This window comes from Mirounga angustirostris, unplaced genomic scaffold (genome assembly GCF_029215605.1).
Source record: "Mirounga angustirostris isolate CCGP_5_RB_7025 unplaced genomic scaffold, mMirAng1.0.hap1 SCAF_12, whole genome shotgun sequence".
NCBI classification, from domain to species: domain Eukaryota; kingdom Metazoa; phylum Chordata; class Mammalia; order Carnivora; family Phocidae; genus Mirounga; species Mirounga angustirostris.
The window spans coordinates 72651152-72664972 of record NW_026991720.1 but is presented as its reverse complement, the minus strand read 5'-3'; the positions used below and the strand labels follow the sequence as shown (position 1 = coordinate 72664972).

General features: G+C 35.9%; 1 protein-coding gene across 4 annotated transcripts in view; it reads left to right on the top strand.

Moving 5' to 3' along the window:
- The window catches only part of GTPBP10 (GTP binding protein 10), a 28977-nt gene extending 15673 nt beyond the window's left edge, over positions 1-13304 (top strand). For all 4 annotated transcript variants that reach the window (XM_045864762.3, XM_045864764.3, XM_045864761.3 and 1 more), the window contains 6 exons: positions 2763-2836; positions 4278-4330; positions 6986-7093; positions 7662-7739; positions 10900-11023; positions 12812-13304. In XM_045864762.3, the coding sequence (XP_045720718.2) occupies positions 2763-2836; positions 4278-4330; positions 6986-7093; positions 7662-7739; positions 10900-11023; positions 12812-13062 (688 nt within the window). In that variant the 3' untranslated portion in view covers positions 13063-13304. The remainder of the gene's footprint in view (positions 1-2762; positions 2837-4277; positions 4331-6985; positions 7094-7661; positions 7740-10899; positions 11024-12811) is intronic.
- Positions 13305-13821: the final 517 nt, after the last annotated feature.

Genomic DNA, 13821 nt, shown 5'->3' with positions numbered 1-13821 from the left:
ATCTGATCTTTGCATAGGTTGGATTTCAGCCTCTAAAATTTTTATTAAGTACTTTTCAGGAAAAATCTCAACTATCATTTCTTCAACCATTAACATCCTTTTTTTCCCTCATATTTTGATCTCTTTGGAAATAGTCGCTGGCATTTTTCTGCATTTAATACTGTTATGAAAATATGAGGATAATGGAAAGAAGTAAGCAAGTCTAGTTAGGGATAATCATGAATAAAAATTATTGCAATTTGCATTTCAAAAAGTTACAGGGGCCTGGGTATAATAAGATATAAGACAATACTGTATTTCCACAGGAAAATGAGTCATTAAAATATCTCACCTAATTTTACTTAAAATTCATTCTAGGAAGATATATTTAATGAGATATTTTAATTAGATTTATTTTGAATGTTAAAAGAGCTCTACTAAGAGGTTATAAATTTTTATAGAATTTCAGATTAATATTTCCAAAATATTATACCATTAGTCCAAGTGAAAGTTTGGCATGTTTTGTAAGAAGAGCTTTCTCCAGTTTGAATGAAAGCTGTGAAGGCAGGGATCACATTTCTCTCATTGATTGCAGTATTTCTGATGCCTAGTATATTGCCTGGTACAAGTTAATGATTAATAAATATTATTTGGATAAATTTAATGAAAGTATCTGAATGGAATTGAGGAAATCATCTTTTTTTTTTTTTTTTTAAGATTCTATTTATTTATTTGACACAGAGAGAGAGAGAGATCACAAGTGGGGGGTGGGGGCAGAGGGAGAGGGAGAAGCAGTCTCCTGGCCGAGCAGGGAGCCTGATGCGGGGCTCGATCCCAGGACCCCGGGATCATGACCTGAGCCAAAGGCAGACGCTCAACCGACTGAGCCACCCAGGCGCCCCGAGGAAATCATCTCTTAAGTGACTCTTATTCCTAGTACTTTCTTTCATATATGGTGGGCCTTTCCCAAGGCAAATTTAGCAATAAAATCAAAGCCTTTAAAACAATATACATTTTAATTATATTGTAATTCAGTATTTTCTTATCAAGAAATGTATCTTAAGGGGCGCCTGGGTGGCTCAGTCATTAAGCATCTGTCTTCGGCTCAGGTCATGATCCCAGGGTCCTGGGATCGAGCCCTACATCGGGCTCCCTGCTTTGCGGGGAGCCTGCTTCTCCCTCTCCCTCTGCCCCTGCTTGTGTTCCCTCTCTTGCTGTGTCTCTCTCTGTCAAATAAATAAAATCTATAAAAAAAAAAATGTATCTTAAAAAAGAGATTAAAAGTGTATGTAAAAGTTCAAGGATAAGGGTGTGTGGGGACTCAGTCGGTTTGGCTCAAGTCATGGCCTCAGGGTCCTGGGATTGAGCCCTGGATTGGGCTCCCTGCTCAGCAGGGAGTTTGCTTCTCCCTCTCCCTCTGCCCTCCCCCGCCCCCGCTCGTGTGCTCGTTCTCTCTCTCTCTCAAATAAGTAAAATCTTTAAAATGAAAGTTCAAGGATAATAGCTGTAGTGTTTAAAGTTTTAAAAGTTAGACAATAAATGCTAAAAGAAAATTTTCTGAAAGAAAAAAGTAGTTATCTATTAATTCCACCACTTCGGGGTGACTGTTAATGTTGGTATATGTCCTTCTAGCTGCATACAGTTTTTTTGCAATGTTCTTTATAATAGTAAAAAATTGGAGATAACCTAAATGCCTAACAATAGGAAATTAAGTAAGTTACAGTATGCCCTTGAAAGGCGTTCACCTTATATTACTCAGTTTAAAAAGCAGGCCAACCAACTATGAAGTAATCTTCCAGAAAAAAAAAATCAAAACTGAACCTTATCAAGGCTTTATCTCAAACTAACAATTTATAGAAAAACTGGGGCAAAGGAGCATGCTAAAGGACATCATGGGGGTGTCAGCAAAAAAAAATCCAGACTGTGGGAAAGAAACGCTATAGGACAAATGACCTAGTTTCCTTAAAAATAAAATTGCAGGGGCGCCTGGGTGGCTCAGTCAGTTAAGTGGCCAACTCTTGATTTCCACTATGGTTATGGTCTTTGGGTCCTGGGATCAAGCCCCATGTGGGGCTCCGCACTCAGCGGGGAGTCTGAGGATTCTCTCTCTCCCCGTGCCCCTTCCCCTGCTTGTGCTTGCAGTGCGCACATGTTCTCTTTCTCAAATAAATAAATCTTTTTTAAAATATAAATAAAATAAAATTGCAAAGAGGAAACAAAATGGGGGGAGACCTTTACCAAGTGAAATTTAAGGGATACATCAATCAGTTGTAATACATGGACCTTAGGCGAGTCCCTGTACAAACCAGCTTCAAAAAAAGTATTGAGAATGTGTTATTTGTTGAAGCTAGGTGATTGCTAAATGAGATTCAGTACTTCTCTCTACTTTTGTATGTATTTGGAAATGTCCATATAAAACATATTAAAGAAAAATCTACAAAGCAATATAAGCAATATTTTGTCATTGTTTGGCTAGAATTAGTGGATTGTTGGTATTTTTATTAGTTTCTTTTTGTTTTTCTATGATTTGCAGGCTTTTTAAAGATAATTGAATTATTTACTCCCAATACTAGAGCATCTCTAGTGCCCAGCATGAATATCTCTTTACTTTTTTCATATGTATATTTCATTCAAGTTTTTCAGGATTATTTTTAATTTATATTCTACTTTTATTCCTGGAAATATTCAAGAAATCTACTTCCTGAAATGTTAGAAATTCAGAGATAAGCAAGAATTATTAATAATACTAATATTTGTTTTAATATATTATTTTTTCATTTCAGATTCCCAAATGCTGGAAAATCCTCTTTGCTAGGTCAGGTTTCTCATGCAAAACCTGCAATTGCAGATTATGCATGTAAGTATCATTTGTTGTGTGTTTTAATGTGTGGTGGTAAATTTTTAAAGACTAATCTTTCTTTGAGTATGAATAAAGTGACAACTCTGAGGGCTTTAGTTGGAAAACTCTTGGCCGCTAGAATACATGCATTTCCCATTAATCCTTGAAATCTCTTTAGCTCTCAGCAAAGTTCCTAGTACTTTTTAGACACTTGCTTTTTTGCATTTATTTCTCCTTTGCATATTCATTTATTTGATTTAGTTGTGATTTTATGAGCACCTACCCTTTATCAAGCACTGTTCTTTCATTTAACAAGTATTTGTTTCTGTGAACTGCAGTGGGTTCTGGAGTTACAAAGACTGGTAAGCAGAAACAGATACTGTTCTGACTCTTACTGAGCTTACAGACTAGTAGGGAAAGGCACATATATCACACCTGACTGTGGGGGAATATATTATGATTCTATGAAAGAGTAGGTAGCTGCTTTAAATTTCTTTGGGAAAGTGTGATGCCAGGGCTGAGGTGTGAAGAATACATGTGTTAATCAGTGACAGACAGTGGATGTGAAAGGTGCTTCAGTCAGAGGAAATAGCATGGTACACAAAGGCTCTGTGGTGGCAGGGAGATCTGTGTGTCTAGAGAACATGTAGTAAGGGAAAGAGGGAATTGATGAGGTGGGAGATGTAAGTAGAGACCATATCATATAGACCAGGTAGGCTTTATTTGTTCTTTATGTCTAAAGAGCAGCTGATAGCCTTTTAATCGAAGGATAAAATGATTAGATTTGCTTTTCAAAAAGATCTCTCTGCATATAATATAGAAAATTGATTGGTGTGGGATATAAATGGGTCTGGAAAGAATAGTTAGGCTGTTACAGTAGCTAGATGAAATATGCTTAGACCAAGTAATGAATAAATGTGATAGAATCTCTGCCCTCATTAAACAAGATACAGAAGCATCCATTAACCTGGAAAATACAATTAAGCCATTCTAAAACTCTGATGAAACAGAGTTAATTTGGGGCTAATTGCTATAAATTACATGACCAATATTTATTGTTATAATACAGGGACTCTTGAGGAGGAAAGAGGAAGAAAAGTTCAGTCATAGGAATAGGAAGGTGGCTAGTGCAGAATTGATGAGGCTTGAGGATAAATGAATGAGAAGGAACTAAACAAATTTCACCCACAGACCCAGTGATAGAAACCTAAATTCTGTTCTACCCACCATCACCTTTATCACGCTCCTTAAAGTACAAGCAAAGAATCTTGAAGCCGACCAATTAGATTAGATCTATGCCTGTGCAGATTATAGTTGTATTTTCCATTCCAACAAATGAGAACATAATCTGAATTAAATTGTTTATAAAAAAGAAGAATTATTTATTTTATGTATAATGCTAAGACAGTTTTGAGAGTACCAGCCTTTATTCTAGCCTTAATTTGTTATTTTCTTTTAGTTACAACATTAAAGCCTCAACTTGGAAAGATTATGTATAACGATTTCAAACAGGTGAGTATTTTTAAAGTAAGACACTTGGTTAGAAGTGAAAGTACTTGCTTTTGGTACTTGGACTTTGTAATATTTGATTGTTTCTGTGGTGTTGGGGGGGGATAAAGTACCAAAATTTTGTTTTTGGTAAATGAGACCATGATCGAATCAATTCTGCTAAGCACGATCATAGTAAAATATTGTATAAAAATACAACTTTTTGTCCTTCCAAAGTTAGGTCCGGTTTATCATTACAGCATAGAATCTTCTTTATCTCTTTGATCTCTGTTTGTTCTCATTGCAAGTCCATATTTTACTGCCATATTTGATTATTGATTTTTGTTTCCTAAAAACATTTTCTGAAGTTCATGGAATTGATTTTATTCCAACTTTCTTTCCTAAAAAAAGTTTTTAATTGAATGGGATTCTGGTCTAGTTACTAAAATTTATTTTTTCTTGATAAGGAATAACTATAGATCTTTTGAATAATTAGAGTAAAAACAACAAAGGAAAGTAACAAAATTTTTTAAATGTGTAATGTATGATAAGCACTTATGCTCCTTGGTATTTACCCAAATGAATTAAAAACGTACATACCCAGGGGCGCCTGGGTGGCTCAGTTGGTTAAGCGACTGCCTTCGGCTCAGGTCATGATCCTGGAGTCCCGGGATCGAGTCCCGCATCGGGCTCCCTGCTCAGCGGGAAGCCTACTTCTCCCTCTGCTTGTGCTCTCTCTGACAAATAAGTAAATAAAATCTTTAAAAAAAAACAAAAAACAAAAAACGTACATACACACAAAAACCTGCACATGGATGTTTGTAGCAGCCTTGTTCATAAGTGCCAAAATTTGGAATCCACCAAGATGTCCTTCAGTAGGTGAATGGATAAATAAACTATGGTACTAATGGAATATTATCTAACACTAAAAAGAATTGAGCTGTGAAGGCATGAAAAGACATGGAAGAACCTCAAATATGTATTACTAACTGAAAGAAGCCAGTCTGGAAAGGCTACCTACAGTATGGTTCTAACTATGTGACATTCTGGGAAAAGGCAAAACGATCAGTGGTTGCCAAGGATTAAGGGGGAAAAAAGGATGAATAGAAGAGCACAGAGGATTTTTTAGGGCAGTGAAACCATTCTGTATGATACGATAATGGTGGGTACATGATGATGTACATTTGTCAAAGCCCATAGAATGGACAACACCTATATTATATATAACTATATAATAGTTATATAATAGTAAAAAATTTAAAAAAACTTCAGCAGTTATATAGAATAATAAGTAAAATTATAAATACAGGATAGTATGAATATGGAGAACAATATTTAGAGGAAAAGAGAACATTGTATATTTTAAGGGAAACTTAATTCTCAATAGCAAAATTCTCAGTGGAGAACCTGCAAACAAAATTTCAGGACATGATGAAAAAAAATATTTTCAGGACATGAGACCTCTGTTGTATTTTTCTGTGTGACTGCTTTGTCACATAGCCACAATTTCCTTTAAAATTCTGAAATCCTATCCACAGGGGCAGTGTATGAAGAGCAGTGCTTCTCACCCCTTACTGCACATCAGAATTAACTGGGTGGCTTCAGAACAACAATGATAAATGAAGCCTGGGGCCCGGAGATTTGAAACCAAATTCCTTGGGGTAGGGCCTGCGTATCTCTACTTTATAAAAGATCCTTGGGTGTTTATAATGTGCAGTGAGGTTTGAAAACCACAAATGTAGACTCATGGTTAATAACTTACAATTTCAAAAAGGAGTTATAAGAACCTTATATCCTTTACTTTCAAAAATGGTCAGTAGTCCTCCTGGTAGAACATAAACAGAAAAGGAATAATTATGCCACATAATCGATTACATATGGAATTTAAAACTTGAAACTACAGAGCTATACTAAGTCAACGTCTGTGGAATTAATATCCTTCTATACTTTTAAGAATTCATAAAGTTGAAATTCTATGACAGGTTCATATTGAACAATATAATTGATGGAATTCTAAAGAGAATTTATGTGATTAATAAATGTTCAACTAATCCCTAGAATTCTTAAACTGTTAGATTAGTAAGTAAAAATGGGACTCTAATTTCTGATAACAAAGCATTTTGATTTTTTTCTTTTTTAAGATTTTTATTTATTTATTTGACAGAGAAAGAGACAGCAAGAGAGGGAACACAAGCAGGGGGAGTGGGAGAGGGAGAAGCAGGCCTCCCGCTGAGCAGGGAGCCTGATGTGGGGCTCGATCCCAGGACCCTGAGATCATGACCTGAGCTGAAGGCAGACGCTTAACGACTGAGCCACCCAGGCGCCCCGATTTTGATTCTTAATACCTTGGCTTTATAAAGATGCAATGATAGGGGCGCCTGGGTGGCTCAGTCGTTAAGTGTCTGCCTTCGGCTCAGGCCATGGTCCCAGGGTCCTGGGATCGAGCCCCGCATTGGGCTCCCTGCTCCGCAGGAAGCCTGCTTCTCTCTCTCCCACTCCCCCTGCTTGTATTTCCTCTCTCGCTGTGTCTCTCTCTGTCAAATAAATAAATAAAATCTTTAAAAATAAATAAATAAATAAAGATGCAATGATAATCACAAATTAGTAACTGTATTTGAAATATGAAAATTTTAGGATGTAATTGTTTTCTTTTTTTCAAACCGTTTAACTTTGTATTAGATATCAGTAGCTGATCTTCCTGGTTTAATAGAAGGAGCACATACGAACAAAGGAATGGGCCACAAATTCCTCAAGCATATAGAAAGAACTAGACAACTACTGTTTGTTGTAAGTCATATGTGTACCAATGTAATGTTCAAATGAATGTGAGAATCAATGTGTTTAGTTTTCCTAGAAATTTTTTATAATAATAAGATTTAAAGATAAGGTAGTTATCATATGTTACTCTACTAAGTGTTTAAATGGGGGTCAAAATACAGTAAGTAATCTTCATTTATAATACAGAGTGGAAATGGCATTACTGTATCAGATGTAAATTTGGCCATACTTGTCAAGGTTTATTTACCTCCTTAAGATTGTCAACATACTGCTATGTTATATAGTATCTCTTTCCTACTTCACTAGTGGTGCTAGAGCTATATATGAGATTGTCTGTATTGTACATACAGATTGTTTTATCTATACTAGTTTCTCATTTCATTAATGATTGTAATTTTATCAGAATAATTATGGCTGTCTTGACACCACAGTTTCTCTTACTTATTTTGAATTACTGCATTACCAATAATGTATAGATTGAGAAATTATTTTTGGCTTGAGAAAGTAAAACATTTCAAAACATTGAAGTAATTATTGTTTTTATGTTAAAGACTGTCTCTTTCCATATTTTTTTTAGGTCGATATTTCTGGATTTCAGCTTTCTTCCCAAACTCAATACAGAACTGCCTTTGAAACCATAATACTGCTTACAAAAGTAGGTTTTCTGTTTTACTGTGTTCTGCATTTGGTGTAATATGTAGGCATATAGACCTGTATTAAATAACAGATAATTAGAATAAATACATATCCCACCTCTGCTTTTTGAAGCTTTGATGTCAAAGAATCATCTAAACTTGTTTTCTCCAGTTCTATATTAACCCACTCTTCAACCTATTACATCCAATGAAATCCTCCTCTATTCTAAATCCGTATTACATACTTCTCAGACTTTATCTTGCTTGAACTTTTATTCCTACTTTTTAGACTATTTCTCAATCTTTCTTTTTTTTAAGGTTTTATTTATTTGAGAGGGAGAGAGAGCACGAGTGGGGTGAGGGGCAGAGGGAGAAGCAGGCTCTCCGATAAGTAGGGAGCCCCATGTGGGGCTTGATCCCGGGAGTCCGGGATCATGACCTGAGCCAAAAGCAGATGTTTAACCAAGTGAGTCACTCAGATGCCTCTCAGTCTATTTTTTTTTTTTTTTAAGATTTTATTTATTTATTTGACAGAGACACAGCGAGAGAGGGAACACAAGCAGGGGGAGTGGGAGAGAAAGAAGCAGGCTTCCCGCTGAGCAGGGAGCCCGATATGGGCCTCGATCCGAGGACCCTGAGATCATGACCTGAGCCAAAAGCAGATGCTTAACAGCTGAGCCACCCAGGCACCCCCGCTCAGTCTATTTTTTTATGCTCTTTCCTGTTTATTCTTTAGGTAGCATTCAGTTACAGTTAATATGCTGATGACGGCCAAATCTGTTTCTGATACCTACATCTTTTTGGTCTGTCTTTAGACTGGCTGCCTAATAGATATTTTTCATTGGATGTCCCATTACATTCTCAAACTTAATATGTATACAACTGAACTTTACTAGTTTTGTAAACTAGGGTGTTTGGTTTCAATGCTGTCTTTCTCACCACCTGCATTAAGCCCTGTCAGTTCTATATCCTAAATCTCTCTGAAATTCATCCACATTGTTATAATCATCAGTCCCCCTCACTAGAATGCTTTAAATATTCCTGTGCCATCTCCTTGCTTCCAGTCTCACTTCTTTCCAGTCCATTTTTTTAATTGAAATTTAGTTGACACACGCAGTTACAGTATTTTCAGGAGTTTACAACATAGTGATTCAGCAACTCTATACATCATCATGCTATGCTCACCACAAGTGTAGCTACCATCTGTCACCACACAATGCTATTATAATATCATTCTCCAGTCCATTTTTTTTATATGGCCACTAGAGTGATCTTTGTGAAAGAACCAAGCTGATGCTTGTTCTCTACTTAGAACACTTCAATGGTCCCCCACTGTTGTTAGGTTAAAGTCTTACCCTGAACATGGTTTTTGAGGTCTGGCAAGGGTTGGCTCCTACCTAGCAGTTCATCTCTGCCCTTCCTGCCTTACTTTCTATTCTCAGCCACATGATTTCGCTCTAGCACAACATGATGTTGCTTATCTCCAGGACTTTGTATATCTTATATCCTTGTCACTTTTTATCTATTATGAATAATGCTCCTGTGAGCATTTGAATATGGGTTTTTGTATGGACATGTTTTCATTTCTCTTTGGCATATATACCTAGGAGTAGAATTGCTAGATAATATGGTCAGTCAATGTTTAACATTTTGAGGAACTGCCAGACTTTTACACAGTGGTTGCACCATTGTACCATTTTATAATTGCACTAGCAATGTATGTGAGGGTTCTAGTTTTTCCACAAGAATGCCAAAACTTGTTATTTTGTCCATGTTTTTTATTTTTAGTTATCCTAGTAGGGGAGGTGGTATTTCATTATGGTTTTGACCTGCATTTCTCTAGTGACTAATGATGTTGAGCATCCTTTCATGTGCTTATCAGCCATTTGTATGTCTTTGGAGAAATGTCTGTTCAGATTCTTTGCCCATTTTTTAAATTGGGTTACTTGTCTTTTTATTGTTGAGTTGTAAGAGTTCTGTATATTTTGGATACAAGTCCCTTATCAGGTACATGACTTGTAAATATTTCTCCTGTTTCACTTGTCTTCACTTTTTTTTTTTTTTTTTTTAAGATTTTATTTATTGGGGTGCCTGGGTGGCTTAGTCGTTAAACATCTGCCTTCAGCTCAGGTCATGATCCCAGAGTCCTGGGATCGAGTCCTGCATCGGGCTCCCTTCTCAGTGGGAAGCCTGCTTCTCCCTCTCGCACTCCCCCTGCTTGTGTTCCCTCTCTCGCTGTCTCTCTCTGTGTCAAATAAATAAATAAAACCTTTAAAAAAAAGAATTTTTAAATTTATTTCAGAGAGAGAAAATGAATGCATGAGCAGGGGGAGGAGCAGAGGGAGAGGGAGAAGCAGACTCCCCGCTGAGCAGGGAGACGGCAGCCTGACAGGGGGCTCCATCCCAGGAGCCTGAGATGATGACCTGAGCCAAAGGCAGACACTAAACCGACTGAGCCACCCAGGTGCCCTTGTCTTCACTTTCCTTATGGTACTTTTTGAAGCACAAAATTTTACAGTTTAATGAAGTTACGTTTGTCTGTTTTCTCTTTTTAAAGATTTTATTTATTTATTTGGGAGAGAGAATGAGAGAGAGAGCATGAGAGGGGGGAAGGTCAGAGGGAGAAGTAGACTCCCTGCCGAGCAGGGAGCCCGATGCGGGACTCGATCCGGGGACTCCAGGATCATGACCTGAGCCGAAGGCAGTCGCTTAACCAACTGAGCCACCCAGGCGCCCTTGTCTGTTTTTTCTTTTGCTTGTTCATTGGTATCATAGCTAAGAAACCATTGCCTAATCCATGGTCGTGAAGATTGATTCCTAAGCACACTTACTTTTTCCAAGAATAATATAAGTATAGCATTAGATTGTCATTATTTACTTCTGAATTTTATCAATGTGCTTAATAGAAGTCTAGATATTTGTATTTGGCCCTATGCACAGATCACAATGTCTCTAGGATGTCATTTGAGTTAAAATATATTAACATGTGACCTAACCAGTGAGCATTTTATGAATTTTCTTTGTCACTTAATTTTGTGGTTGTTGAGGTTTATTGCATTTCAGAAATGTGAGTGTGCTCTAGATTACCTAGGCCTACAAAGTAAAGAAAGATATTACTAAATAGATAATCTATATAGATTCTTTAATAAAATTATATGGTTTTTCTTTTTTGATTTGAAGGAATTGGAGTTGTACAAAGAGGAACTTCAGACAAAACCTGCACTCCTGGCAGTTAATAAAATGGACTTGCCAGATGCTCAGGATAAATTCCATGTACTGATGAATCAACTCCAGAATCCTAAAGGTAAACCCATTTGTTCATTTAATGCCAATTTAATGATTACCTATTGGGTGCAGAGAGTGCTAAGTGGTATAATCAATGGAAGAGAAAACTGACAGTTGCTACTCTTAAAAAACTTATGTTTGAAGAAAGAACACATTAGTATGAAACTTTCAATAACACTGTAACATAATACTTACCAAGTTTCAGAATCGTGATATAGACAGTAAGTTAGAAGAGACAAAAGGAAAAGTCAGGCTTCATGAAGAAGTAAAATTTAAACCGGGCCCTTAAGAGTTAATGGGATTTGGATCACAAAAGGAGAAAGTCAACATCTACCTGTAAATTCTTTTACTTTAACATACCTCACAAGTTCTAGACCTTCATTCCCCTAATACACCATAAATTTAAAACCAGAGCAAATAGTTCTAAAGAGGTATGTATCTTTGCAATGCCATCAAAGTACTGTGAAGAGTGCTAATCTTCTAAAAAGAACTTGAGTACCTACGTGTGTGTGACATAGAAAAATAGATGCTGTTATTGCAAAAGGATTTATTTGTTTGAAATTTGTTCCTAAATGGACCACTTTGTGTAAAGGAACTTAAAGGGACTCTCCACAGTTTTGAATATTGACCTTTGTAGAACACTTCCTATCCTACAGTAATGATGCTTTCATTTTTCTGAGTCTAGTAGAGGACCTCTTCACAAATGAGGAAAAGTCAGGTGGATGGAAGGTGGCCAGTATGTTTTTAAATAGTACTAACTTCTCTGTTTTTATCCTTCTGATAGAAAGGGGGGAAATAAATTATAGTGTAGTAGGACTAGTACACATCACCAGAAGATCCTTTCTCCCTCGAAAAAATCTTTCCCCTGCGTAATTTATGTATTGGAGCTATACTTGAGTTAATAAATTACTTTCAGGATATAAATACTTCTGGAACTACTGAGTACTCTTTATTCTTTAATGTCACTTGCTTTATGAGGTCATTGCTAGTTGGTGTTGCAGAAAAGGGAGTTTTCAGAGGAGGTATCAGAAGGGAGGGTAACTCTCTTGTTTGTGCCTGTCTTGGACTGTCATAAAACAAAATATAGTGCCCTCAGTGATAATTCCTGAGTTAGCTTCTTTGGACTTACTTGCGGACATATGAATCTCAGAACTGAAGCTCCGTGTTGACTTGTACAGTCTCTCTCAGTCCAGCCTTTCCAGTTCATATCCATGTTAACCCATCCCATCAGTGTGCCATCTCCCTTCCCATTGTCTTGAGGGCAGGGAAGAGGAAAAATTAATATAATAGCTGTCAGCCCCTGTGGGGTGATAGATTGGACTCATCTGAAATAATCTCCCCTTGAACTGTCGCCAAACCTTTTCAATTTTAGTATGGCTCCTAACACCAGTGATAAGCCTGTAGTTTAGGGCAGCTAAAGGGCAGCATGTACACCTGTGTACTGGGGAAAGCTCCTATATCCCAGTCATGAATGATGAAAATCTGTGTTGCCTGATTTCATTGAACTCCTCCAAAAAAAGCAAATTTATTGCTTCTGTAAGTAAATCATATATGATTATCTTTTATTCATACTTAATTTGGTTTAAAATACATTCATCCAACAAATATTTGCTAAGCACCTATCATGTGCTAAGAATCTTACCATTGTCATTTGTAAAAACAAAAGTTTCTGAGAGCTTATTAATGAGGGAAGGAAAAAAGGATTAAAAATAAGTTTTTGGTACCTTGATTCATAAACCAGACCTCTAACATAGTTTTAATTTCAAAGACAATGAAAATCAGCTTAGTTTTGTGTTCCTTGTTTCAGATTTTCTGCATTTATTTGAAAAAAACATGATTCCAGAGAGGACCATGGAGTTCCAACATATCATCCCCATCTCTGCAATTACAGGAGAAGGAATTGATGAATTAAAGAACCATATAAGAAGATCTCTGGATGAACATGCCAATCAGGAAGATGATGCATATCATAAGAAACAGTTGCTTAATTTGCAGATTTCCAATACAATATTTTATAGTGAGCCACCACCAAAGAATTCTGTTACTAGCCCCAAATAGATGTAATTTAAACCTATTAAAAATGATACCGAAATTATATTCATTTGAAAGTTTTTCCACGGACATGTATTTTTTAGAAGGTTAGTTATTATTAACTTTCTGCTATAAATGCCATCATTCAAGAACCATACCTTCTTGTTTTATAGTTAAGTGTATAGATAGTAAAAAACTGAGACCTAAAAATGACAATTTAAAATTTTATGGCCAATCCACCTATAATAAAATCCTCTGATATGCCTGTATTTATGATGTCTCTAGTGAGATCATTTATATATATATATAATTACATTATATAAATATAAATATATTTATATTTAATAAATATAAAATATAATAAAATATAAAACAATAAAATAAAAATACATTTATATTTATAAATATACATTTATATATATATAAATATACAGAAGAGCATTCTCTAGAATATTATTAAAATGAGCAACCAGGTTTTGTTTGTTTGTTTTTGAATCTGTCATGTATCTGATTCTACTAAATATATAATAGTTACCTTTTTTGGAAAACCTCAAAACCCTAAATTTCAACATATGTTCAGTGATGATAAAGATCACTGGTAATATTTAACAAAAACCAGCAGGTAGATGTTTATAATTTCACCTTTTGGAAATTTTTCTTTCTTAAGTAAAAGTATTTTTTCCTGCTTTGGAGCAGACTGATATATGTCTCATTTTCTTGCACTCAAATCTGTCTTGTCTATTTTCATATTTTAGTAAAGAGAAGTAATAGGAAGTACAAAGTTGA